This window comes from Anneissia japonica, unplaced genomic scaffold (genome assembly GCF_011630105.1).
Source record: "Anneissia japonica isolate Jap-2015-1 unplaced genomic scaffold, ASM1163010v1 scaffold287829_len2072220_cov186, whole genome shotgun sequence".
Taxonomy (NCBI): domain Eukaryota; kingdom Metazoa; phylum Echinodermata; class Crinoidea; order Comatulida; family Comatulidae; genus Anneissia; species Anneissia japonica.
In genome coordinates this window covers 1,099,160-1,126,862 of record NW_022716075.1, presented here as the reverse complement: position 1 = coordinate 1,126,862, position 27,703 = coordinate 1,099,160, and the positions used below count along the sequence as shown (strand labels likewise).

Genomic DNA, 27,703 nt, shown 5'->3' with positions numbered 1-27,703 from the left:
GCTCTCTATCTGTAAATTTTAGTGGTGAATTTGAGCCTGGCTTACAAGTAGTATGTTGTTAAGGGGCTAAGTTTTTAGTGAAAGTTAATGAGAGGGTAGGATAAGCAATACTAAAGAATAGTTCCATCCCTTACATTGTTCTGCCAGGCTGCCAGCCAACAGTGTGGTTGTCATACTTCAAAAACACAGGAAATTACAGTCAATATTGCATTAAGCAATCGACAAATTACTTCACAGAAGTGAATCATTTCCAATTCAGGTTTAAATTTAGCAAGGTTTATAAGAACTGTAACAGAACATCGCTAAAATAAGTTTCTTAGGACAAGTTCGAAATGTGAGTACCATTATTTTGTACAATAGAATATTTAAATACTATTTACATGTCCCCTAAAACTACCACACATGAATATAACAGGCCCGAGGCAGGATTTTCGATGGGGAGGTGCGTTTTGCAACCGAAGTGGTACATATATATATATATATATATATATACGTATGTATGTATGTATGTAACATACTGCCAGATGTTTGTGATGAAAAGATTCGTTATCATTTTTTTTTTTTTTTAGATTATACTGCAGATTTATTTCTAGAAGAATACATTTAAAATGGCTGAAAAGAAGATAAATCAATTTCTAAATGATCTTGAAGAAAAAGTTTTGGAATGCTCAATTTGCTTCAAAAGGCTTCAACAGCCCAAATCCTTAAACTGTCTTCATAGTTTTTGTTTGCATTGTTTACAAGACTTGGTAAAGGCGAAAGGTGAGCTGATTTGCCCAACTTGCTCTAAATCATATCCCATTTCCGAGGACGGGCTGGAGAAGCTATTGCCAAATACTTTCATCAACAATTTATTAGAAAGTATTGAAAAGATGGAGGAAGCAGAAACATTGGAATGCAAATGTGAAAAAGGAATAAAAGCAACATTTTATTGTCAGGAATGCAGAGAGTGCATTTGTTCTGTTTGCTATGATCATCACAAGAGATTCCCAGCTTTAACAAGTCACATAATACACTCAATGGAAGATGTGCGATCTATGACACCACTTCAATTTTCTTCTTTACATCGCCAACAATGTTCCCTTCACAATAAACCCCTAATATGTTACTGCAAAAATTGTAAAACTGTGATATGTATGCACTGTGCTATTACTGATCATAACGTGGGATACGACGGAAGCCATAAACCTATCAATATATCTGAAGCATACAATGAATTTAAAGATAATGCTTTTGAGCTGACAGAAAATGCCAATAAGTATATTACCACAGCACAAGCTGGCATCACAAAACGTCTGCGGGATGCTGAACAATCAAATGATAATAAAGAGATATGTTTCAAATATATTAACAATCATGTGAAAGAAATGGTCGAAATTGTTAACTCTAAAGGAACACAATTAAAAATGAAGGTGGAGAATGTACATGAACAGAAAAATAATGAAAATGATGTAAAAATTCATAAACTTAGAAAAACAGTGTCTGATGTAAAATCAAAATTGTATTTTCTTGATCAGTTATTTAAAACCGATGAGTCAACGGCTTTGCAGTCAAGTGTAACAGTTTTAACAGCATTGAGAGTAGCAATCGAGCAACCGCAAACTTCATTTGATAATGAAGATACAACCAATAATGGGGAAATATATTTTTTTCAAAACAAACATCAAATTACTGAACTAAAAAATCATGGAATTGGAAAAGTTAGTGAAAAGGGGGTAGCACATTGCTTAAGAATTGAGAGTGAGAGGCAGATATATGCGATACAATACCAAACAATAAGCCTCAAACTAGTAAAAACAGAAAAATCTAAAATTTATGTAAATCAACTGAAAGCAACATTGACAGATTCTTCAGGAGTAACCACTAACTTGACTCAAGTTGAAGAAGAGGATAACGGAGATTATCTTATAAAACTAGTGTGTACAAGTATTGATGTTAACTAGATGTTAGTATTGACGGTGAAGCAATACAGCAGTCCCCAACGACGATAACTGTAGAGGTGGAAAAATTAGTGAATACCGATGATGAACCAAGCCAGCAATCTCCAATAACGATGGGTGTACGTGAAGATAAATTGGTGAACACAATTAAAGTAGATGAAAAAGTGACTGGTGTTGTATGGTGTGAAGAGGATGACTGCTTATTTGTTTCATTTGGGAAAGATGAAATATACAAGTATAAGATATCCGGCGAATACTTTGATAAAATAACACTACCAAAAGGTGTAAGGGTTAATAGAATGTGCAAAATGAAGAATGGTAACTTAGCATTCAGTGATAGCGGTGATGATCAATGCATTAAAATATGTACAATGAACGGCCATGTAATGATGACAATCGGAAAAGGTGTGTTAAATCATCCATCTGGGGTCGAAGTAAACAAGGATTCAACAAAAATTTACGCTGCCGGACTCTCCAATACGCGTTTGCTTATGTTTGGCATTAACAATAATTTAGTCACCAGAATATCAGGAACTTATGTAAAAGAAAAAGGATACAATGATATCACCTTTACAAAAAACGGGAACTTGCCTGTATCAAATTATAACTACAGTAGACTTGAATTATTTGATAAAGAACAGTTTATGAAAGTACTGGTAGGGTCAAATAGGGTAACTAAACCTAGTGGAGTTGTAGTAGACGATGATGACAATATAATCCTATCAAGTATCAACAAGATACAGCTATTTAGTGGGGATGGATCTTTTATCAAAAGAATTGACAAACCAGAAGATGGAATCAACAATCCTCAGGGATTAACAATAATTTCTCATTATCCAAAGAGAGTTGCTGTCACAAACCATCATGATAAATCAATTAAAATATTTGATTATTAAATTAAATATTCATTGTAAGATATTTAATTTCTAACAACAGTTTTAAGTGCACCGTCAAAGCGATGGGTGCCATTCTGATCCTAATACAAATCAAAATGTTAGTTTTAAAGTAATCACGTAAAATATGTGGCAATGTAATCTTTGAGCGACACACATATTGTTACATTGAATCATAATGCTGATGATTCATAATAATGATCATGTACCCAATATCTCAGGATTTTCAAACAGTATGGGACAGTATCAGGGTGGATCCACTTTAGGCCAATGCGTAAGTTCAAATAATGTGGACCCATTTTCTTAAAAGTTGACCCATTTTACGCAAATATATGAATAATCTAGACCCAATTTAGGCAAAATTTTAGAAATCTGGATCCATTTTTCGAAGGGTGGAGTCATTTTGCCCATAAAACAGCATAATTTAGATCCATTTTTAAAATGTGAACCCATTCTTTGTGGACCCAATAGAAAAATTGCGTGGGACTGTCCCAACTGTCATGATAGCTGGCTACATCATAATTCCTTGATTCATTTTATTTTCTGCAATTCATAGGACTTTCTATAGTATTATATAGTACATCGTGAGTTAATATAGGCCTACGTGTCATTTATAATACAGTTTTGTTACGTTACTATAAATATATTTTATACTGTAGTTAATGAGATAATAAACATGGAAATATTATATCTTTGGTTTATATATTTTGTCTCTATGTGTCTTTTGTATCATGTTGGCCTTGTTTGTCGACTTGAACATTCTGCTCTTGAAGTCTGCATTTCTTTATCTAATGTCATTGATTACTTGATGTCTCTATTCTAATGGAAATCGTATCAAACACTATAATGTAAATTTATAATTCAATTGAATACTGTAGCCAGCATTGTCGTTTCGCTCGACCTACTAAGCCTACTTGCTCCAAGATCGTCTAAAGTTTCTCTATGTGTGATCTCTGTGACCCCGTCGTAAACACAGCCTATTATGGTAATTACCCTGTACATTTTATTAAAAAATATATATACGCGTCTGGGACTTGGTCGTAGAATATTAAGCAGTCATGTTAATATTCTCATGACGACTTAAGATACTGTCCCCAATCGCGCCGAGATGCCCCCTGTGACGCTGCTTGTCGATATTTGCAACCTTACGTTCCTGGGTTCAAATCCCATTGGAAGCAATATATTTTTTAATTATTATTTTCTAAAGAAAATCAGAAAGTTTAATATCAATATTTATAATTACAATAAAGAGTCCTAAAGTAGTTGATGTTCTTTTTCCCATCATGTATATCACCTGTTTACCGGATAACAATGACCAATAAAGGATAAGTCAGTAAACTTATAATAACGTCCATATAGTTAAATCATTTTCGATATTTTATCTGTGTGTCAATTTCACCGACAAGGGCTGCCAGTGCCAGCCACCACCGTTTCTGCCGCTAAGAATAACTTTTTTTTGTCAGATATAGGCCTAATACTTGTTTCAGCTCTTTAGCCATAGTATCATCTCAATATACCCCACATCAAACCAGGAAAATGATATAATATAAGTATTGCTTTTGAACATGTTCAAAATCCTCATTCACTCAATACAATACAAATTAACTGATAAATCTTCATACATTCAATGTAATTTGTTTTAATGAAATGCAACTTCTAATTGGGTCTTCATGACAGTGCTCAAAATTGTACGATGGCCATATTCATATCTGTATGTCTGTTGAACCACATCATTATTCTGAGCTCTCTATCCATCTTCAATTGGTCGGGGCCAGCTTTACAAGTTACAAGGGAAACTTTTGCGTGAGGGAATTTAAGATGATCACTACTAACGAATAGTTCAATACCCTTTGCTGCATTGTTCTGCCTAGTGTACTTCAGGAAATCGTTGCAGGAAATGAAGTTACTACATTAACCAATCAACATATAGGTCCACAAACTAAATAATTCTAAACTCATGGTTTATGACACTGTTAAAATAATCAAGTTAGGTAAGCTACTGCTGTAAAAGTATAACAGAAAGGTAATAATTGTTTGAATGTGGTTTATCATTTTTTTTTATTTCCAATTTTTTTTTTTAATTTCCGAAAACAAAATAACAAAGAAGTCCCGTGTTCAAGGACACAAAAAAGCACATAAGGACAAAAATACAACGGTTGTTCGAAATATGTTTTGCAAATTTCTTTTTAAAAAAAATAGAAAAAGAAAAGGGTGCCTTATCCCCTGAAAAACCACTATTTCCTTGGCAGATATAGCAAAAGACTCATCCTTCTTTTAATTTTAAACATTTTCGGCCGTATACCTAAATTAAAATTTTAAATTTAAGCAACTGTTGATGGCATTGAAAAACAACATACAACGGTTGATCAAGATGTTTTACTATACCGTCAACAAGCTCGTTGGAGCTTAAGTTTGTGGGGAAAATTTTGTCTGAGGGAATGATGATCAATACTAACGAATTAAATACCCTTTGCTGCATTGTTCTGCGTACAGGAAATCGTCGCAGGAAATGACAGTTACTACATTAAGCAATGAACATATAGGTCCCAAAAGTGAATAATTGTAAACTCATGGTTTACATGACACTGTTAAAATAACCAAGTTAGGTGAGCTACTGCTGTGAAAGTTTAACAGAAGGGTAATAGGGCCGGTTTGAATGAGGAATAAGATTGTAAAACAGAACTACTGTATGTTAAATCACTAATAGCTCAAATTCACTTTCCATTTTCTCTTAGGTCTACAACGGAAATTACTAACACATTAGGACAACTTTGAGGACAGTCATATTGGGCTATGCCAAGTCTATTCACGTTGATGACACTGTTCAGCTTCGAGGCTAGAGTTATCAAAAGTGAGTACAAATTCAGTAAGTATTAATCCCTAGTTTCTTTAATTGGTGATTGCGTTCTTTATTAAATAATTTATTGGTATGTTGGTTATTTAATAATTGAATGATTGGTTTATTGAATAGTTGAATATTGAATTGAATAGTTGAATATTGAATATATATATATACATATATATATATATATATATATATATATATATATTACTCTAATTGCTTGAATAATGTAAAAACGATGTACAATCATTGAAGGTTTATAAAATGTCTTTATCAATGTTGCAAATAATTGATTCGTCTGTTGGTTATTTAATAATTGAATGATTGGTTTATTGAATAGTTGAGATATATATATATATATATAATTATATATATATAATTATACATATATTATAACAATCTGTTTTTACAGATGAAAGATTCGTTATTGTCTTGTTCTTTCTCAGACCTTACTGCAGACTTAAAATAAATTTTAAATGGCTGAAATAAAGATAAACACATTTTTGGATGATATTGAAGAGAAAGTATTGGAATGCTCCATTTGCTTTATGAGGCTTAAACAGCCTAAGTCTTTAAACTGTCTTCATAGCTTTTGTATGGAATGCTTAGAAGAATGGGCAAATGCGAAAGCTGAGTTAATTTGCCCAACCTGCTCAAAATCATATCCTATTCCAGAAGGCGGGATTCAAAAGCTACAACCAAACACTTTTATCAACAACTTATTAGAAAGTATTGAAAAGATGGAGAAAAGAGAATCATTTGAGTGTAACTGTGAAAAGGGCATAACGGCAACATATTATTGCCAGGAATGCAGACTGTACATCTGCTCCACTTGCTGTGACCATCACAAGAGATTTCCCGCATTAAAAAGTCACATACTACACTCAGTAGAAGATGTGCGATCTATGACGCCATTAGAGTTTTCTTCTTTACACCGCCAACAGTGTGCCTTTCACAATGAACCCTTGAAGTTTTACTGCAGAAATTGTAAAACTGTGATATGTATGCACTGTGCTATTACTGACCACAACGTGGGGGACGGAAATCATAAGACTATTAGTATATCTGAAGCGTTCAATGAATTTAAGGAGAATGCCTTCGAGTTGACAGAAGCTGCCAATAATTATATCACCCCAATACAAGCTGGCCTCACTAAACTATTTCAGAACTCTACAAAATTGGAAGAAAATAAAAAGAAGTGTTTGAGAGATATTGACAGTCATGTTGAAGTAATGGCCCAACTTATCAGAAAAAATGGAAAACAGTTAAGAAAGAAAGTAAAGAAGGAAATTGAAAAGAAAAAGAAAGAAAATGATGCCCAAATTCATGAACTTAAAACAACAATATCCGACGTAGAAGCAAATATAAATGTTCTTGATCAAGTATTAAAAAGTAATGAAGTGACAGCTATGCAATCAAGTGAAACGATTATTACAGCATTGCAGGAAAAAATCAAGCAACCGCCAAAATTCGTTGGTGGTTGTTTATTAATTAATTCATTGGATAATGTAGATAAAATGGATAAGAAAGAAATTCAATTCTTACAAAACCAACAGCAAATTACTGAATTAAAACAAAATGGAATTGGAAATGTAAGTTAAAAAAGGTGGCAGATTATAAAAGAACTGAAGGTAGAGGATATATGTAACCACTTAGAAAAATATGTTATACGTTGTGCTTTAAAACTAGAGAGTGTATAAGCATAGTGTTTACAAGGTAGATGTTAGTATTAATGGGAATATGTTAATTACATCATTTGCATATTCTAGAATTTTTGGAAATTACTGTCGCGTGTGTTTCTCATTCCTGAAGACGACCTAATAATGTTCGAAACATCGAATCATAGCCTCCACCTTTTTATTGGATTCCTCTATGTTATGAATACCATCACTTATATTTATAGTATATTATCGAGGCTTAGACCTATAATGTATGTATATTTACCACTATATAATGCATGTAATTTTAGAATTCATTAATAAAGGATATAAATAAGGTCACTTTTCGATAGGTTTATCTTCGTAAGACCGCTACGAATCGATACTTATTCGATGCAAGAAATCAAGTACCGCTCGTTTAATATTAGGTGGGAATTCTTTCTTATAAATTAGATGTTAGTATTGATGGTGAACATAACCAGCAGTCCCTAATGATGATCTGGCCCTGTAGAGCAGGTAGAAAAATTAGTGAACACTGATGGTGAACCAAACAAGCAATCTCCAATTATTATTACATATAGGCCTACTGATTTGAGTAAGGACAAAATGTTTTTGACGATTTACCGTCCAGACGTGTGCACAGTTATGGAAGAAATATATCTTAGCACCATTTTTTTAAATGTCTTACCATTAGTGACATATTCTAATTTCTTATTTATGTTTATTAAAATATTTTTTTAAAAAAACAACTTTACGAATCTACAAAATATTGGACGAGGACTTGTCACGCTATAAAAGCAACACATGTGAGAATTCATTATTCAAATTACGTTAGTACAGTACAGTGAAAGGAACAGCAGAGAAATGGTAATGGTAATGGTAGGATATTTGTAGAGTGCCTTCCACAATAAAGTATACAGTAGACAGTATACAGACCCAAATTCAGATTGGGGGAAAATGGCAAAAACAAACCGCGAAAATTAAAGGGAAATGCGCACTCCCCATGTTGAGAGTATAGGTAAGTAAAACGTACCACTTAGTGATTGTGGTTGTTACAAACGTGTATATGTTCACTAAATAATGGAATAAAAATATTATAAATCACTAAGATAAGTTTCAATGTTTGACAGGGGCGTTTCCTATGAGGCGCAAAGTGTAAATTTATTATTTAACACAATTATTTACATATAATGCATTTACGTCAAAAAGATTATATGTAAATAATTGAGTTAACGTTTCATTATTTATATACAATTAGTTTACTGATTACATTATATATAAATAATGAAAAACTAACCGAACACTATTTATATATGTTAAGGTTATTTGGTTCCATTATATATAAAAGGAAGGGGTAGCACATCATTATATATAAATCATGAAAAATAACTTACAATTATTTATATATAATAAGTTCACTGATTCCATTATATATAAATAATGAAAAGTTCACTGATTCCATTATATATAAATAATGAAAAGTAACTTACAATTATTTATATATAATAAGTTCACAGATTTCATTATATATAAATAACGAATTGACTTCAAACTCATTATTTATAAATAACAGCTTTTACATTTCATTATACAGTATATAAATAATAGCTGTCGGAAAACCGTTTATTATTAAACGGTTTAATTATATAATGCTTGCTCATTATATGTAATGCACACGTGTTGTCGTGTCAAGGTCATTATATCTAAATAATGGTTTTTACTTCCAATTATATATAAATAACTGTTGAGGTCGAGTGCCATTATATATAAATAATGATATCGTAGGAAGCCATAGTTCATAAATAATTCGTTATGCAAATTACGATGTAATAAATATTCACCAGTGATCTAAAGTTACAATTTGTATTTATTTACCTATCGAAAATGGCACATCAAGGGATACAGCAGATTATTGAATCCAGTGGTGGCGCCAGGGAAGACGAGTATATTTTGTCGGGGAATAAACAAATTAAAAAAAATGTTAACATGTAATGTTCGTTACCACCATTATTGTTTTCATTGAACTATTTGTATTAAGTTTTCATCACATTAATAATAATAATAATAATAATAATAATAATAATGATAACAATAATAACAATAACAATAACAATAATGATAATAATAATAATTATAATAATAATAATAATAATAATAATAATAATAATAATAATAATAATAATAATAATAATAATAATAATAGTTCAATGATAAAAAAAATAATTTGCGTTCTGTTATGACAAATGCTCGTTTGGATAGCCTCATGATGCTTGGAATACATCGCGATAGGGGAAGCAACCTCGACCTTGACATCGTGGTTGACAGATTTCGTGCACAATTTCCAAAATGTAGAATTTCACTATGAAGAAAGAGGATTTGAAAGTAAACTAGATGGTTACATTGCAAACTCTTTGTTTCTTGTTTTACTCAAAATGTTTTGGGTTTGGAAGCTGATTTCGACATTAGAAAACAGATCCTACATGACGTCATATTATAGTATCTCGATGTCAATCAAATAAGTAATAAAAATTCGCCATAATACGTCAAATATCCGTGGCTTCCAGGGGGTGAAGCCCCTGGAACCCCACCGAAGTGGCGTATCTAGATGTATTGAAATGGGGGGCTTGATTGGGGAGGAAAGGTGAAGTGGGAAGAGAGGGGATTGATGATCAGTTGAGGGGTGCTATTTCGCAAAATAAGGTGATTTTAGGTGATTTTTAACTACTTGACCGTGATTTGAAACCAGTGACAGTATAATCTTAGGTAAGCATGTGGTTAACATAAGCAAGAATTTAGTCCAATGAAACTGTTTAGCATCTTGATACCTTCGACGAAAATTGACCCTACCGGTGTCCCCACCGTTCGATCTAACGTGACGTTGTTATGTGGGTGTTTTATAGATTATTGATAATGGTAATATCACCGAAAAAATAGATAAAATGACAGTTGAATGACCAACAAATACAACTGAAGACAATAGTTCGTCATTAGAAGTTATTTAGTATATACTTTATTCGGAAAATTAATCTCAAAATCGCGGTTGCCGTCTCCGGCGTTGTCATTGACGTCGTATGATTTGTGTGCGATGTTTACTAATTAACCCCTTAGTAAAAAATAGTTGAGCCATGTAGTACCTTGCAATTCAACCCAGAAACCTGGTGGTTTGTTGATTGTTTACTGGTAGCGTCCCTTCGCTGCCAAAAATAGTTTTTTTTAGCAGTTGCGTCCCCGGTGACATCGTGAGGGTATGGTGAAGGCTGGTTACGATTTGGTGGCACATCGATTGAGCATTTTCATTTATCTGGCCATGTAAGTCAGTGGCGTATGTCTTGAAATGGGGGGATGATGGTGGGGGGGGGGCGCAAAGGTGAATTGGGGGGACTCGATGATCGGTTGAGTCTATTTGAGAGTTGTGTTACAACATTCTGAGCTGTGTTTGTATTTTATAGGTCAAAGAGGGATTCCTAGTCATTTCTTTCCGCTCGGAAATACGTCAAGTAGGAATTCATGACATTCGTTTAAAACAAGCATCCAACTACTGACATAAAGCAGCATAGGATTGGAATTATAACTGAAAAAAGATAACAGATTGCTTAAAATTTGAGTGTGGGCGAAAACTGCATGGGACACAACACCAAACACAGGGGCAGATTTAGGAGGGGGACGGCCCGCCCCCCCCCCCCCCCCCCCTTTTGGGAGGTAAAAAAATAGAAAAAAGAAAGAAAAAAAGGATAACCCAGAACGCCTCAAATGTTATTTTCGGGCGTCTAGAACACCAAAATTTCGCGGGGGCAAGCCCCAGGCCCCCCTAGGACAGTGTTGTCTCGATCGGCCCAACTTTATGCCCCCCTTTCGCCCCCCCCCCCTTTTGGACGTCTCTGGATCCTCCCCTGAAACAAAACTATCAAACTAGACAAAGTTGATACATGTGAAATAGATCCACGTCAACTAAAGGCAACTTTGACAGAATGTACAGGAGAAACCCGCATGGCTCGAGTTTAAGATGTTGATGAAGACGAAAATGTTGTGAAATTTGTGTGTACAAGTACTGGTGTTTACAAACTGGATGTTACTTTTGGCAGTAAACCAATCGATCAATCTCTTGTGATAATAAATATAGTGAAGGAATGTTTAGAGAACACTATCGAAGTAGAAAAAAAAATTCACTGACATTGTGTGGACAAGATAGCTACATTTTGGGAAGATGAAATTTACAAGTATAAGCAATCCGTTAATAGAATGTGCAAAATTAATAATTGAAACTTAGCATTCATTGATGATGGTAATGACAAATGTATAAAAAATATGCACAGTGGACGGTCATGTGATAAAGTTAATTGGGAGGGGATTGTTGAGTGGTCCATCTGGGGTCAAGGTGAATGCTCTATCAAATGTAAGTTTACGCTACAGTTTTTTTTCAATAACTGTGCATTCAATTTTCCTATTGATAGTAATGTGATCATCAAACAGATACAATGCAGCCATAATAATCCATGGCCTTGGCCAATAAGTGGTAGCTTCAATGATGTCAAACCATAGTCCCAATAGACTAGAATTATATAATGAATACTACTTAGCTTGTTGGGTTTGATATAGTGAGACTGTGAAAAACTTGGTGGGGTTGTCGTAATGACGATGGCAACATTATAGTATCAAGTATCAGCAAGTTGCAGCTCAGATATTTAATACTGATGGAGTTTTTTGTAAAAAGAATTGACAATTACTAAAAGATGGAATAAATTTTCCTTCTGGATTAATTAAATCAATAAAATTATTTACTTACTAAATAAAGAACTATTTGCTTGTGTTAAATGTAAAATTAATTATGACCATAAGTAATGCGAAGTCATGTGCGACAGAAGGTAATAATCCTAGGAGAAAAATCTGAGACTCCTGATTCATTATGATTTCTTAATCGTATGTAATAGAATATATAATTTGTTTTAATGTTACATATTAAATATATGCTATAACAATGCATAAGCATGCAGAGATTGTTGCATAGATTATATTAGCCGGTAATTCTTCATCTCATTCGTAATTATTTCCTCGTTGAAATCTTTACTTGATAGGTATGATTTGGAAACTTTTATTCTATGATAATAATATTTAAAAAAATGTTTGATGATAATACGTTAATGACATTTGTAATAAAAACAACATAATAGGGCGGAAACCGATAGTTACTGTTAGTGACAAACTCATTTCTATTATTTAATGTGCTTAAATTCGGTTTACAAATAATTATAAAATACTTATCCATCAGGTATAATTTACACATTTTTGAGCTGGAGACTACTACTTGCATTGCTAGAATTTTCAAAATTATCGACTATGGGATAGTAAATATCCCAAGTGAAAATAGAATCGCCCGAAGATTAGTTTGAAGTACATGATTTCGCAACAACCAATACTCAACAAGAACATTTTGCAACATACTCATTCGGGAAATTCCCATAATTTTTTCACTTACATAAGTAAATTGACTAATTTGGGTTATCATCAATAGGTTGTGTTTCTTTTTTAAACTTGTGCTTAAATCAGTTTACATTTGATATGTATTTAATTTATGTCCAGTAAACGAATACTTAAAGAATTTCGAGGATGGCAAGCGGTAGAAATAATGACCATTTCTGCCCCCAGGATCATCCAGTCAGAAGTGCTCCTCCGAAGTACCACCACCAGTGTGCCATGAGTAAGTTTTCCGATTGTACATTAGTAATGCTAAAATAAATATATAACTGTTTTGTAATAATATTTTCAAGCGGAATATATGTAGTTATTGTCATTGTATTCAATATTTGTGTTTTATTAAATATTTACAACGTACATTTTTGGTACACATTGGTATAAAAGTGTCGATATTATAAAAATTATAATTATTACTTATGGGTTAAAAATTTGTGCCATAATTCTAAAATTGGTAATATGGAAATATGTTATTGCTAGTTTGTAATTCAGCTTAGTGTCTATGAAGTCGCTGGGCTAAAACATTTCCGTCTACATTTCCTGCCAGTTATATTTTTTTTTTTACTTTTAAACAATTTCAATCTGCGCTATTAGCAGAATTGTAGCTACTAATCAATCATCAACCGAATTTAGATGGCATCACATCATTGTTATCTCGACTGCTCATGATACCTACACGTCTATTTTGACTATTTCGACGCGATAAGAGGTTTAAAGTTATTGAACCATCAGTCGTTTTGATTAAAAGTAAATCATAGATAAACAGTTATTGTAATAATATAAGGCATGGAACTTATTTGTCAAAACATCTTCTGTATCCATGACCACCGCCGTGAACAGGTACGCGATTTCATAGAAACCAGGCTTCTAACTTTTCCAGGGGTGGTGCCGGTGGCACCCGTCGGGGAGAATAACCACAATTTTTTAAATAGGCTAAATATTTACTTATACCAACGAATTATATGAATTTATTAATAATGTATATCAAGGTATCTTTATTTCAAAATATCACAGTAGCACAGAGCTGAATTGAGATGAAATGTATAAAAAGCAAGTCAAAATATGAATAAAAATTACAAGGGAAAAAACAGATTTGCACCACAGAAACCACAAAATCACACATAAACAACTAAACTAAACAAGATTATAAAACATCAAATTTGAATTAAAAACCACATATAAGAAAAACTATTGCAAATTTATTGTTATTATTATTAATATTATTATTATTATTATTATTAATCATTATTATTATCATCATCATTATTATTAACTTTTGAGCAGTTTCCCAGTTTACACCTTCCTTAATCTTATTTATTGCCTCGATCACCATCGTCTCTGTAAGAATTAAGAATACTGATGGGGACAATGTCTGTATGGGGCCCCTATCAAATTTTGGGGTAAAGATTGTGTGGAGGCGAATGGTACTGACAGGACAATCATTGTCATCCAGAACTCCGTTCAGCCAGCTTATTATCTGGGAACCCACAACCTATAGATTTAGCAGAGGCAGACAAACAAGAATAATATAAAAATTAACATTCTTAAATTTACTGAAACATATATTCTGGACTGGAGGAGACAAATAAGCTAGCATCCGGTATGTGGAACCGGAATTGAAGATCCATGCTAGGGCTCGGCTAAAGTAAGTGTCAAAATTAGGAAAATTGCCATTTTTTAATCCATGCGTCACGATATATGTTTTACGACCATTGGAATTTAATGCTATTGCCATTCCAACGATTTTTTTTTCTTTAAAGCAGGCCAAGATACCAATTATGAAAGAGGCTGTGACCTGAAAAAACGGAAACTATATGATCAAGCTCTTAAAGCATTTTTCGAGTGTATAGAAAACGAAAATGTTAGTTCGTCGATGTTATACCTTTATTGGCTGTCAGAACTAGTTGAAAAGTGCAAAGAGGAAGTTATGAACACTCTAGAATTCCCAGATCTCAAGGGTAGGTCTATAATTTTCTCAATACAGTCAATTTTTGTAGTATCAATTTGAATCAAATTAATAATCTTTTTTTTTGTCGTGTCAGTGATCACCTAAAACAGTAATAGATATTTCTTATAGTTTATTAATTATTATTATTATTATTATTATTATTATTATTATTATTATTATTATCAATTATTATTATATGTTATATATATTACTTCATATTATTATTATATATTATTATATTTTATTTATATTATTGTATATTTATATATAAATCATTAAAGAAAGATAAATACAGAGTTCGAATAAAGAACTAGATAATACATCGTGTAGCATAACTCTTAATGAATGTTGTTCTATAAATAAATAGATAAATAAAGAAATTGTGTAATAAAATTTCCCTGACGGGATTTGAGCCTGCAATCTCTCGCTGTCAAGGCGTGCGTCATAACCATTAGGCCACATAGGCTTCATGGTCAGGGAACAGTGAGTTGAACCATGAAGCCTCTGTGGTCTAATTAATAGTTATGACGCTCGCCTTGATATTATATTACACAATTTGTTTATTTATTTATTTATAGGAACACATTAGTTGAGAGCTATGCTACACGATTTATTATCATTTATTCGAACATTGTATTTACCTTTCTTTGATGATTTATATATATATATATATATATATGTGTCTGTATATATATATATATTATATATAATATATATATATATCATATATATATACTTATTGTTATTTCATTTTTGAAAAACAAATTTTAAAATACAATGACCAGTACACAAGATACAGAAGAAATATACATCGTTTTCATGGTAGAGCTTTGGCTGAGAGGTACTCTTCCAGCAGATTTAGGCGTAAACACCTTATATAACGCCGTCTGGCTTTGAATTTTTATTGACGTCCAGTCTCCTTGAATAATTATCTCACATTAGGAGGCAGTTTAAAGAACATGTTTGTGTCCGAATTATCCGTTATGTTTTAGTTAAATCAGGTGGTGCTGCACTGCGGTGTGGGGAGGGGGAAGATGGGATGGCCAACTAACGTTCCAATTTCTATGAGGACAAATCACGAATCGTGAAAGCGTATATTGCGGTTTTGAACATAAATCCATGAAAAATACTTCTCTTAGCATTATGATTATTATTTCATCATCATCATAATTATTATTATTATTAATATTATTGAACATAAACTTTTTTTTTAATATTATGAATAGGTAAGTGATATAAGCTAAAAATATCGTTGGTGTTGAATACTCTAGTGAGAAAATACATTGACTCGTTTCAGAAATTTCCCCTGATGTAACACTTTCAATTCATCCTTCCTTTTGGAAAAGAACAATTCTTGAACTTCAGGATTCAAATCGTTGGAGAGTGATATTTTTCCTATTAAATGGGGGTGGAAATAAGTTTGTGTATGGCATGGGTGGTCTTGCCACAGGCTGCAGTGTATATCAAGTTTCAATTTTAAGGTGTCTAAAATCAGGAACTAAGAATGTGGAGAAGATTGAAGTTGTCAAAGCTCTACTGAAGGTAAAGTTCTTTTATGTTTGTATTTATGTGGCTATGTAGTGTATGTAAGTGAGTATATGGGTATGCACGTGCATGTGACTTTATGCCCCTAACTTGCAACCACGTTAATGGTTCTGCATGAACGATATTAAACATTAAATTTACTCATCTCTCAAACAAATTTATTCTTGTAAGTACTTTAAAATCAACTAGTACGATTATCACAGTTACCATTATAAGAATGGTTCACTCAATATTCATCGTACAGCCAAGTTATTATTCTTTGGAGTTACATTTTTTTAGAATTACTGAAAAGTTCATCAAAAATTATGAACTCATAACAAATAATTTAAAATTAAGCTTGTCATTTAATGCACAATTTCAGAATCTTTTTAATAGACCATAATTGCAATTACAAAAAAAAATCGTAAGGATAAAGACAAGCACTCAAAATTTCCCTTTAAACCACCAAACTTACCAGAATGAATACTCTTTTAGAAGGTGAGCTGATATTCAGTGGCCATCGTAACAGGCCTAAATGTATTGATGTTATTAAATTACGAGGCATAGACAAAATAAATATTTTTCAGATATGTGAAAAACTCTTGTGCTGTAACAGGATTTAATCACAAGGCCCAGCAGGGACTGGGAAAGCAGTCGTGATCTTAACCATGTGCCACCAAGCTACGTGTCAGCTCCCTGTATTTGTCAATCCTATCTTTTCTGACTCTGTCTCATTGTTTATAAACTGCTTCCTAATACTGATTTCCTTTCCATGATCAAATTGCTTCTATCGGTGATTATTTCATTTTCTTCAACGATATATACCTTACGTTCAAATCTTAGCTAGGATTAAGGTATATAACTTGCTTCTGTTCCATGCGTGCGCAATTAATTGCCTTCTATCAAATTTTATTCATAGAAAATCGTAGTGGCTCCCACTTGGTCATACCTCTTTCATTATTTAACAATGATATATTGCCGACGTGTTTGTTAACGGGAAATTTGGGGGGTTTTTGCGTTAATGGAAAATTTGCTTTTCAATATTTTTAATACCGGTAATTATTCAAAATATAAAAATAATTGTTTAAATACTTTTATTGAACAAATCCAGAAGGTATTACTATTCAAAATATTAGTTAAAAACATGAAAATGATCAAACATAATTATTAAGGGAGCAGAAAGTATATTTATTATATGATTCATTCACTATTTATTTTTTCATTCATTTATTCTTCTGCTTCTCTCATTAGAATGGAGCAAACCCAAATGGATTACTAGGTGAAGATGAATCTCCGGTTAAATATTGTCTTCGAGTCCCGAAATATGAACACTATCTGATTATTACTGCATTGATAAGAAATGAAGCAAGACCAGAAGATCTGATTGAAGTTCGTGGTGATAGTCCTTTACACTCTGGTCTTAGAATATGTTTGAAATATAAAGGTATATACAAATTTTGCTTTTCTCGATCAGTTTTTAATATCCTGGTAACTGTAATTTATAGAAAAAAAAATAAACACCTAAAAATTAAATTATTGTGATATAAAAGTTTAATCTACATAACTATTTTGAATTTGTTATAGCTCAACCTATGATTAACGTGAAAATATTCTATTATTATTTCAAACTAAATCCTGACTGATGTATCTTGTAAACCATCAAGGTATTTATATAAACTGTATAATTTAATTTATAGATAACATTGTAAACCCACATCGGAAAACCCCTTCATTCTGTAAGTCATATGAGGCATCTAATGTGAAGCATCACTGTCGATAGGTGGCGTAAATATACCTAGTGAACACTTAGTGAGAATTTTGAAAAAAAAAAGTCTTTAGACGTTAACAATAGTGTTTATACGCCACCATCCGACAGTGATGCTTCATATGGCTTACGGGGGAAAAAGTGCATAAAAAGTTAAAGAAAAAGAAATACCAGGCAGATGCATGTCTTCTTGTACACAAATAAAATAATTGTAATATCTTTGGTGACAAGCGCGCTACTACTGCCACTTCAGACTATTAAGATATGGAGTAATCACTGATATTCTACCATTGCATGTATAATGAGGTTCTGTCTGATCCCGTCCCTCGAGCAAAGTACTGTTACATTGGAGGTGTCAACAGTGCCAAGACGGTAATCTGAATGTTCTATTCCTACAGAAGCCTATTTTTTTCCATCTAAACAAATAGAGTTTAATAACACCTTAGATATAAACTGTATAACTATTGACAACAACTGTGACTAGAGACCACTATTATGATTTTTCCGTAGATAAGAAAATGGATCTTCTGAATGTCCTCTTGGATAAATACAGTAAAACAATGAATTACCGCTATCTGGATCCAACATCTACAAATACGCACGACGCCGATTCACTGTTTCATATTGCACTTAATGAGAGCGATGGTGTTGTTTCTTTGGAGGCTGTGAAGTTCCTATCTAGAAACAAAGTGAACCCGTACCTGAAAAATAAGGCTGGTAAAATACCAATCACACAAATTAAAAGAAGCGACCGAAGATATCAATTCCTGGAGGAGGCAGCACGGTACTATCCACACAGTGCACTTGTAAATGTTTCTCCGTTAGAACCTCCGGATTCAATACAGAAATTTAAACATGATAAAAGAGAAACATCCCTATGGCATGCTAGAGGCACATATGGATTGAGAGCAAACATTGCTAGACTAATTAACGATGTTCTACCAGTAATCAGGCAAAATTCAAAACACTCTACGAGACAACAGAGTGAGATGGAAGACGATGACGAAAGTAGAAAAGCTGAAAAGAAACGGAGAAGTGGAGGTTTGTGAACAATTTATAATTTCAGAATGAACACGCTTTTAAACACGTACGGTATTAGTCTTAAGGCCCTCAAAAATAAGCTTTTATCTATATTTACCAATTAATTTATGTTTCGTATTATTTAATATGTATTTTGGTTTATAATGATGTTGTACCGTTTCTTTTCTGATATCATCTTTATTCATTAGAGCCTCTGGATTTACAAGAAACAGATTCTACCATTTTTGACAATCTACCATGGGAAATTGAATGTACTGAAAAAGTTTGGAAATTCCTGAGAAACAGGCATGTTCCAGAAAAAATTAAGAAGGCAGTGATCAACAAGATACGCCGTCTTGGGGAAGGAAACTGGTCAAAAAGCCTTGCAATACCAGTCTCATGTAAAACAGTTGATCACAAGATATACATGGCAAAAGTAACCAGTGGAGGAAGAATCCTCTGGCAGAAGGCTATTGTTTTTTCGCCGGAACACAGTGTTGTTCATTCGGAAGGAAGACTAACAGGTAAGATTTAGGATTGTGGGATCATGTTCCTGTAAACAAGTCCCTTATTCCTCTGCCACAACGACAGCAAATTAATTCCATAATTCAGAAATATGGGACACCAATTGAATTTAGGTGGAATTATCTCTGTTTTGTACATTTAAAGGGTGGAAATCATTATAGATAGAGAGTATTAAAAACTGACATAGCCCATGCAATCAAAATTAATTAATATTTTGGCATTTCGTAAGTTATCAAAATATAATCGTCTGTGCTATCATGATTTTTGGCTCCAATGGAATAATAGGTTTATTAAATACAATTAATAGACGAATTTGAGTGATAACTTTACATTAGGTTGACATTGGTAAGGCGCAGAGACTAATATCAGATAATCTTAATAACAGCATCTCACGATCCTTTTTAGTTAGTTACATTCAATTCTGTCTGCTTTCTCTCTTTTTCTGTATCTACGGTTCTCTTACTCTACTTTCTCTCAATCATATTTTTCTTTAAAAATGTTGAGCATCAAAAACTAATCTAGTTCAGGTAACTCGTCAATAGTGCAAGTGTTACTCTCCAATTGTCAGAATGAATAAATGACCAAGTTTAGGTATTCAAACTTAATGCGATGATCTTTTTAAATGGTTTGAAAGGTTTAGTAGGACCTTATATAGCTCTACTATATAATGAATATTGTGACATTGTAATAGACTGCCATTATTAATAACACTATACACAAAGTTTTATTTCTTTATAAAATAAAGGGGTAGCGAGTGGCCGTATTTACACTGATGCCATTCGTGTATGGAATGTGGTTCTCGACAATGATAACGTACAGCGAGAAATTCAACTGATTGTGAAATCTGTTGATCGTGGCCATACATGTATTATCCAGAAGAAACTGAAATGCATCAAGGACAAATCAATTGGACAAGGTTTCTATGAACGATTGTTGGCATTGTACAGTAGACGTATGTCTCTTCATGCAATGATCATAGTGAAAGACATATCGGATGTTTTAACGCCTTTGAAGTATTTAAAATATGTGTATCAAAGTTGAAATATTATTGGTAGCGCTGCCAGTGTTACCAAGTAAAGAAACAATATGATAGATAACGTTTATAATAATAATAATATCAATTTGTCATTTTTACGATTAAAACCGCATAATGTAATCATGATGTAATGTACATTGTGGTATGATTTTTGTTTATGCAGAGACGCAAAGTGTGTACGAAGAAGATATTTCCGAAGATGAATCGGAAATGCCAAGCAAAAAACCATATTTTTTCCCTCCAGCAAATTCAAACGAATTGGAATACAATGTAGTGAAGTTCTACAGCTTTAGTGCAAGTCTTGTAAATAAAATCTTCCAAGACAGCAGAACACGAGTCGATTTCCCATTCCGTGTAACAGAGAAAGAACATGCCATCATTCACATTAACCCACAGCCACCATGTTCTATTTTACTTCTTGGACGCAGTGGTACAGGTAGTATTATTATCAATTTAACAACGTTCATAAAACCAGTTTATAGTGCATTCTGGGCTAGATAATTAAAAAGTAAGAATTAACACATGGGAGTAAGTTTTCTTCCCCGTTGGCAGCAAATTAATTCCACCAAGTGGGTTAAAATACTAAAAAAAATGATTAAGTTTCATTTTCAATGTTTGAACCCCAGTCAGTTTCGCACCCCAGGCTAAAAGCAGCCTGCGATTCTAGCAGTTGGTTTTGAATGTTGGCGCTAAGTGCCTTGTGTATTAATTATGAAGCTAAAAACGGATGTTCTTTAGTTCAAGATCTTAGTATTCTACGCTAGAAGTGATCAAACGCTATTAACTGGAAGGCGAAGTTAATTACAACCAAGGAACAGTGAAATTTAATTTCTAATTTTTAATTTATTTTCACTTTTACCTGTAAAAACGTTGTTTAACGTTTATTACCGTATATTTGCCAACCTAGTGTAAAAGCAAGTAAAAGTTTTTGCCAGATAATCACTTCTCTACAGTTAATAAAATCATACTCATTTACCTCTACGACGTGCAATAGACCTTTCCGCTAAGCTCCGCCCCTTGGATACGGTTGCTAAGGTCCCACAAGGCGACAGTGTTAAAACATAGGCGAACACGTGCGTTTGTGCGACAACACGTGTGTTTGTGAGACGCGCGCGTATTCCTAGTGATTTTCTGATTAGTCAGTTGTTAAGTTTGATTGACATTCCGGAAAGGTCTATTCATTTAGACCGTCTTTTGCTGTACTGAATGTATATTATGAATTTAACTATAATTGAAGTATAATATTTTTCACTGTTTTTATAATTTTATATCTGTTTGTCTCGAAATTTAATTTGTACATATATATTGTGTATTCGTTTGAAAACAAATTTCATGTACTGTACTTGAATTTGTATATCACAATAAATGGAATTGTAAATCTTGATTCTTGAATCTTCATATTTTAGGAAAGACAACATGTTGTCTTTACCGACTTTGGTCATCCTTTGTGGCATATTGGAACAACGCTGCAGGTGATGGTAATCCACGGATTCCACGTGATTTGATTCTCCATCATTCAAAAGAATCCGCATATAAGACATTATTAGGTAAATTAAAAAGCCTGTTTCCTAGTTGGCATTGCCATTTTAACGTTTGAGCTAAACTATATTTGTATTAAAACTTTTATAGAACTAAACATTGTTGTAAAAAAAAAACACTTGAGCTAAGAAGAAAGAGTATGTTAAAAGTGCATGTCTCCATTTATTTATAAATATCGTTCCCGTTATGCCTAGCTTAGTACTGCTCCTGATGAGGATGATATAATGATGGTGACGATGGTAATGATGATGAAGAGGAGAATGAAGACAATAATGATTTTTCTGTTATTACTACTTATTACTTCTGTTACTACTACTACTACTCAGGGGTCGCGCCAGGATTTGGCCGAGGTCCCCTACGGGTTGGCTGATGCCCCGACGAGGGGTCAGATTTCCCCGACGAAAGCAAAGTGGGTGTGGTCGAGCTTCAATTAAAAGGTTTCGAAAGTGGTCCAGGGGGCGAAGCCCTGAAAATTTCGACAATTTAGGGGTAAAGGCTTATTTAATCGATTTTAGAGTCTAATAATATGTAAAAAATACATATAATTTTTTTTCTCCCCGGACAAAGCTTTTTCTCCACGACGGGGGGCCAGCCCTCCCCGGCCCTCGCGCTGGCGCCACCCTTGCTACTACTACTACTACTACTACTACTACTACTACTACTACTACTACTACTACTACTACTACTACCACTCTTACAATTATTATTAGAAGTAGTAGTATGAAAGCTCATCTTTGTTGGTAATAATAGTAATTACATTTTTTGAACTTATGTTCACTACACAAAAAATAACTCACTTGACCGTAACAGTGGATCGTAGACGTTTGGTAGTTTATACCGTCCCCCGTCCTTGTTATTATTATCATTATTGTATTAATATTCAATATTATTATGCTCTAATACTTTATTTATATTACATTCTATAGGATGATGTTTTATAAATATCTTATTATTCTAAGAACTTATAATACATTTTCAGAAGGCAAAACCAATAAGTCAGCGATGATGCATACTGATGTTTTTGAAGGAGCTGCGTCAAATCAAGATGGTACTGAGAACAAAAACGAAGTCTATGATCACCTTCATCAGCTATTCATCACCAAAAACCGAGTCTTGTGTAGTGAAGTGCGGAAGAATTTCCGTGAATTTGCACATGGTTGTAATGTGGCATCTCACTACATAAAAGCTGAAAATCAACAGCATCCACATCGTCTTCAAGACGCTCCTACAGCAGCCTTCCCATACTTTCTCAACTCCAAAGAATTTTTGTTAATGCTTGATGCGTCTCTACCGGGCAGACCCTTCTTCGAACGCAAGCCTGACGGCTCACTTAAAAAGAACATACGAGGATGGCAAGGGGGTAATATAATTGTTAACGGTATATATTTTATAGACATTAACACAACTCAATCATATAAGTTTAAAGTGGTAGTCCCGTGTGTTGACATCGTGAAGTTGGTAATTTTATTTTCCAACTCAATGAAAATGATGTAAATAGCATAATCATTTGGCGGTTGTGATATGACGTATCTTTATTTGTAGACCCTCCGCCAGAGTAGTAATATCACTGTGATTTCTGCTGGGAATTATCAAATATTTTAAGATATTATGACGAAAAGTGTTTATTTTCGTTATTTCTGTAATAATTTACATTATAGACGATGATCAGCAACTACCTCTTGCAATGATACAGGACGACTCGGATAGTGATGATGAAGATAGCGAAGAGGATATAAGAGAATTTGATCCTGATATTGAGGAGAAAGTACAAAGAGAAAAGGCCAAGTATGATGTCCGACGTGAAGTAACTTATGAGGTGTTCGCAAGTCATTTTTGGACAAAGATCAACAAGAAAAGATTGAACTATCATCCAACCTTGGTATGGATAGAATTCAGATCTTTCATTAAAGGTATATATTAATTATGACGTCTCATAAGACATTGTAAACAAATCTTAAACTGACAGTCAATTTTATTTATATGATTAAATAATTTATTTACTTCCAAATATATACAAAAACTTTTAACTAATTAACAGATTAATTTCTACAACAAAAAATCCAAATAAACTATCAGCCCATAAAAGTCTTATATAAATACAAAAAAAACCCAGTACATTTATGCATAACAATGCATAAAAAGCACTGTTTCTATATAAATAATAGAAACGGTACTCTTATGCATTTTAATGCAAATTGTCCCACACAAGTATTGAACTAAAACAAAATAACTTATTAGGTTTATATAAATAGACAAATTACAGAATCTAAACTTACGGGAGCATTTTGGACTTGGGCTTGTTTTTCTTATAGTGTTATCTTCTTCAAATGAAAGCAAAACATATGCAATTAATTAGTAATGTTCCGTAGGCTCAATAGAAGCGCTACACACAGTGAATGGAATGCTGAATTTAGAAGACTACCAGAAAATAGGCAAGAAGAGGGCAACAAATTTTACTGGTGATCGAAGTGAGGTTTTTGAGCTTTTCAAAAACTACGAAGTAGGTATTATCAATTATTGGCACTTTTTCTTTACTCTGTTTTACCTTCTTCAGAAGTTCATCAAAGTTTTGATGACATCTATTGAAAGGTTGAAAGCTAATATTGTCAATGATTTGAATTTCATATTGGTTTATTTGAAATATTATTATATACTTTCAGTATTTTTACTTTTAACGAGAAGAATTTGGTCCAGATTACTGGCAAATATTGATCTTATGCTAGAATATATAAAGCTCAATCCAATACATTTTGCAAAAAGTGAAGGGAAAACTTGAATTTGAAATTCTATACTGTTGCACTTAAAATGCCATACAGCTGTCATGTCAAACCTACGTATGTGTAGGCCTAGTTTTATTTATTAATGTGATGCACAACCATTATGACAAGTTATTGTGGCAAAATAATATGCTTCTTACAGCATATGAAGAGGCAACACATGTACTTTGATGAGGCTGATGTGGTATTCAACATCTACAGACGGCTGCAGGATGTGGAGGTACCAGATTGGGCAATTCACCAGATTTATGTTGATGAAACACAAGACTTCACCCAAGCCGAGCTTGCCTTGCTAATCCGATGCTGTAGCGATCCGAATGCACTCTTTCTAACTGGTATTTTAACGCATATTTTTACATAACCTCACCTAAGTCTACTAAACACACGCCCACACCCCACACAAACATGCACACATCAATTTAACGTGCGTATTAGTTACATTAATTTTTTTCTTCAAAATGTTGACTATACTGTTGCAAAGTTCTTCGCGCAATACATTTTCTAGTCCCTGTTTTCTTAAGTTAAGATATACCTAAAATGAATCTTTATTATAAACATTACTTATCAATGTACAAGCAGTACAGAGGTTTACCGTATATTACATACGGTCTATTGAAAATCAGAAACCCAAAGCAGTGAAAACGATGAGGTGCGAAAGAGTGAAACTAGGGACACGATGGATACCAAGTCAAGATCTTTATTAAGGCCGTGTGTGTAAGTTCAAGAGAAGAAGATGAGTAGAGTCAAAATTTGGTTGATAATGGCATACGGATATTAACAATACAATTCTGAAATCATTTAAAATTTCTCAGGAGCATTGTTTCTAATTAATGTTTATGTTGGTTTATGTGGAATCTGAGAGGGTTCGTGTAGTTTCATAAGTACTTATGGTGCATGAGTTGCATGTGATTAAACGTATATATTTCGATGTGGCGTAAAATATATTTATTATCACAATATATGGTCTATAATTCGTGCAAGGATAATCTGTTGGTTGGCAAATTAAACGAATGAAAGGTGATAGGGATTTCCAACTAAAAAAGTGATCTTGCTAATTGATGAAAAAAAATCTTACGCACACGGTGGGCTGTTAAAGTGGAGATAAATTGGCTATTTGTCTGTGACCTTGTTTTTGTATTGAAAGAGGTCTTTTCATTATCACTATTTTGTTCTTTCAGGGGATACAGCTCAAAGTATTATGCGCGGTATTGCCTTCCGATTTGAGGATATCAAATCTCTCTTCCACTACGCTAGAAGTTCTATGAAGACATTAGGTAAACGCCCTTATGTGACAGTGCCTAAGACGATTTATCAACTGACCCATAACTACAGATCTCATGCTGGTAAATACATTGATTTTAGTACACTTACGCATCCCCACAACACACACATGCATACATACCCCAACATTTGACATTATTTTTAAAACAAGCATTTAAAACAATGCATTGCTTTAAAAAAGCAGAGTCAAGTCTGGAATGTAGCTAACGGTAAAGCACACCGATCAAGAAGTAATATTTAATCATAGAAGTGCAATTTCTATACAAAAAGTCCAGACAAAAATGTAAAAAAAGGAACGTTTAAACAGAATAATAAGCCTACACAAGCCAGCAACTTCTAAAATGCTGCGAAATAAGCGGACGTGAAAGTCACACAGATAACAAGCTGTAACAGCCTCAACAGTCGTTAATGCATATACTATGTCTGTAAGGACTGACGGCTGCCAATATAACTGACAGTAAAGCTAAAACAGTAACTGTCTTAATTTCTAATTTATTAAAAAAAAATGCCTATTAAGTACACAAATAATAATTTCACTGTTCCCTGACAATAGTATGCATGCTTAAAATAACGAAAGGCTTACAAATTCATTCCTTTATCATCATATATAGACATTTGATAAACAAACAACATACTAATTTTCTTCTCCTATTGTAGTGATACTTCAACAATAATAAAATTAGTGTTTTTGAATTATTCAAGGAATCTTGGAGTTGGCAGCTAGCGTAGTGGATCTCCTCGTTTTTTTCTTTCCGAATTCTTTTGATCAACTTAAGCGTGATCAAGGACTTTTTAATGGACCTAAACCAATATTACTGGATTCTTGTAGCATCAGGGATTTAGCTGTGATTCTTCGTGGAAACAAACGGACGACAACAAAAATAGAGTTCGGAGCTAACCAGGTGATAGGACAGTATATTTTCATCTTATTAGTAGAGGAGGTTATAATTCTCTTGACGCTATATTATATCTAGCGTGTGTACTATAATAAATTATAATATGTATTTTCCTATAGTTTTATGGAATTCGTGTTTTCAATACGCATGCCCTGTCTAAAATAGTGTTAATAGATCCTCATAGACCAATGGAAAATGACAAATGCAAAAGTATTTTTTTTGCCATTATTCCTTTGCAAAAATGTTTTTTAATATGTAACGTTATGAAAAAGTATCAAAAACTTTAGAATATAGTACTTGACAATCATGATTCAAATAATAATAATAATAATAATAATAATAATAGAATTTATTATGATATGCAATGTAAAGCAGTACACATTCCATGTTTTGTGTTAGGTTGTTCTTGTTGCAAACGAGCAGACGAAAGAACAGTTACCAAAGGAACTTAAGCAAGCATTGTGCCTGACAATATTTGAGGCCAAGGGACTAGAATTTGATGACGTCATGATCTATAATTTCTTCACCGATTCACCGGTAAGACCAACAACCAACCCCCCCCCCCCCCCCCCCCCCGAGGGGGGGGGAAA

The 27,703-nt window shown here is 33.3% G+C and overlaps 2 protein-coding genes across 6 annotated transcripts in view; both read left to right on the top strand.

Annotated features, from left to right (window-relative positions):
• Positions 1 to 210: 210 nt before the first annotated feature.
• Positions 211 to 8,066, top strand: LOC117109624 (E3 ubiquitin-protein ligase TRIM56-like). Of its 5 annotated transcripts, none has more exons than XM_033252016.1 (3): positions 314 to 334; positions 5,569 to 5,699; positions 6,122 to 8,066. In XM_033252016.1, the coding sequence occupies exon 3, from the start codon at positions 6,152 to 6,154 to the stop codon at positions 7,274 to 7,276; it is 1,125 nt and encodes a 374-aa protein (XP_033107907.1). In that variant the 5' UTR covers positions 314 to 334; positions 5,569 to 5,699; positions 6,122 to 6,151; the 3' UTR covers positions 7,277 to 8,066. The 5 variants fall into 5 exon arrangements, with proteins under 5 accessions (XP_033107903.1, XP_033107907.1, XP_033107906.1 ...); XM_033252015.1 differs by having other exon boundaries at positions 317 to 334; positions 5,569 to 5,684; XM_033252013.1 differs by lacking the exon at positions 314 to 334 and adding an exon at positions 5,362 to 5,439 and having other exon boundaries at positions 5,569 to 5,684.
• Positions 8,067 to 12,883: 4,817 nt separating this feature from the next.
• The window catches only part of LOC117109555 (TPR and ankyrin repeat-containing protein 1-like), a 24,027-nt gene continuing 9,207 nt past the window's right edge, over positions 12,884 to 27,703 (top strand). Inside the window, exons 1-16 of the mRNA XM_033251925.1 lie at positions 12,884 to 13,028; positions 14,563 to 14,760; positions 16,048 to 16,292; positions 17,526 to 17,718; positions 18,550 to 19,080; positions 19,269 to 19,583; positions 20,330 to 20,500; positions 20,784 to 21,056; positions 22,027 to 22,167; positions 23,139 to 23,519; positions 23,818 to 24,069; positions 24,529 to 24,659; positions 25,079 to 25,271; positions 26,115 to 26,279; positions 26,920 to 27,119; positions 27,513 to 27,650. Of these exons, the coding sequence (XP_033107816.1) occupies positions 12,938 to 13,028; positions 14,563 to 14,760; positions 16,048 to 16,292; positions 17,526 to 17,718; positions 18,550 to 19,080; positions 19,269 to 19,583; positions 20,330 to 20,500; positions 20,784 to 21,056; positions 22,027 to 22,167; positions 23,139 to 23,519; positions 23,818 to 24,069; positions 24,529 to 24,659; positions 25,079 to 25,271; positions 26,115 to 26,279; positions 26,920 to 27,119; positions 27,513 to 27,650 (3,618 nt within the window). The 5' untranslated portion in view covers positions 12,884 to 12,937. The remainder of the gene's footprint in view (positions 13,029 to 14,562; positions 14,761 to 16,047; positions 16,293 to 17,525; positions 17,719 to 18,549; positions 19,081 to 19,268; positions 19,584 to 20,329; positions 20,501 to 20,783; positions 21,057 to 22,026; positions 22,168 to 23,138; positions 23,520 to 23,817; positions 24,070 to 24,528; positions 24,660 to 25,078; positions 25,272 to 26,114; positions 26,280 to 26,919; positions 27,120 to 27,512; positions 27,651 to 27,703) is intronic.

Excerpts from the sequence above, each read along its gene's own strand:
- LOC117109624 (XM_033252012.1), top strand. The coding sequence starts at position 609 with ATGGCTGAAAAGAAGATAAATCAATTTCTAAATGATCTTGAAGAAAAA.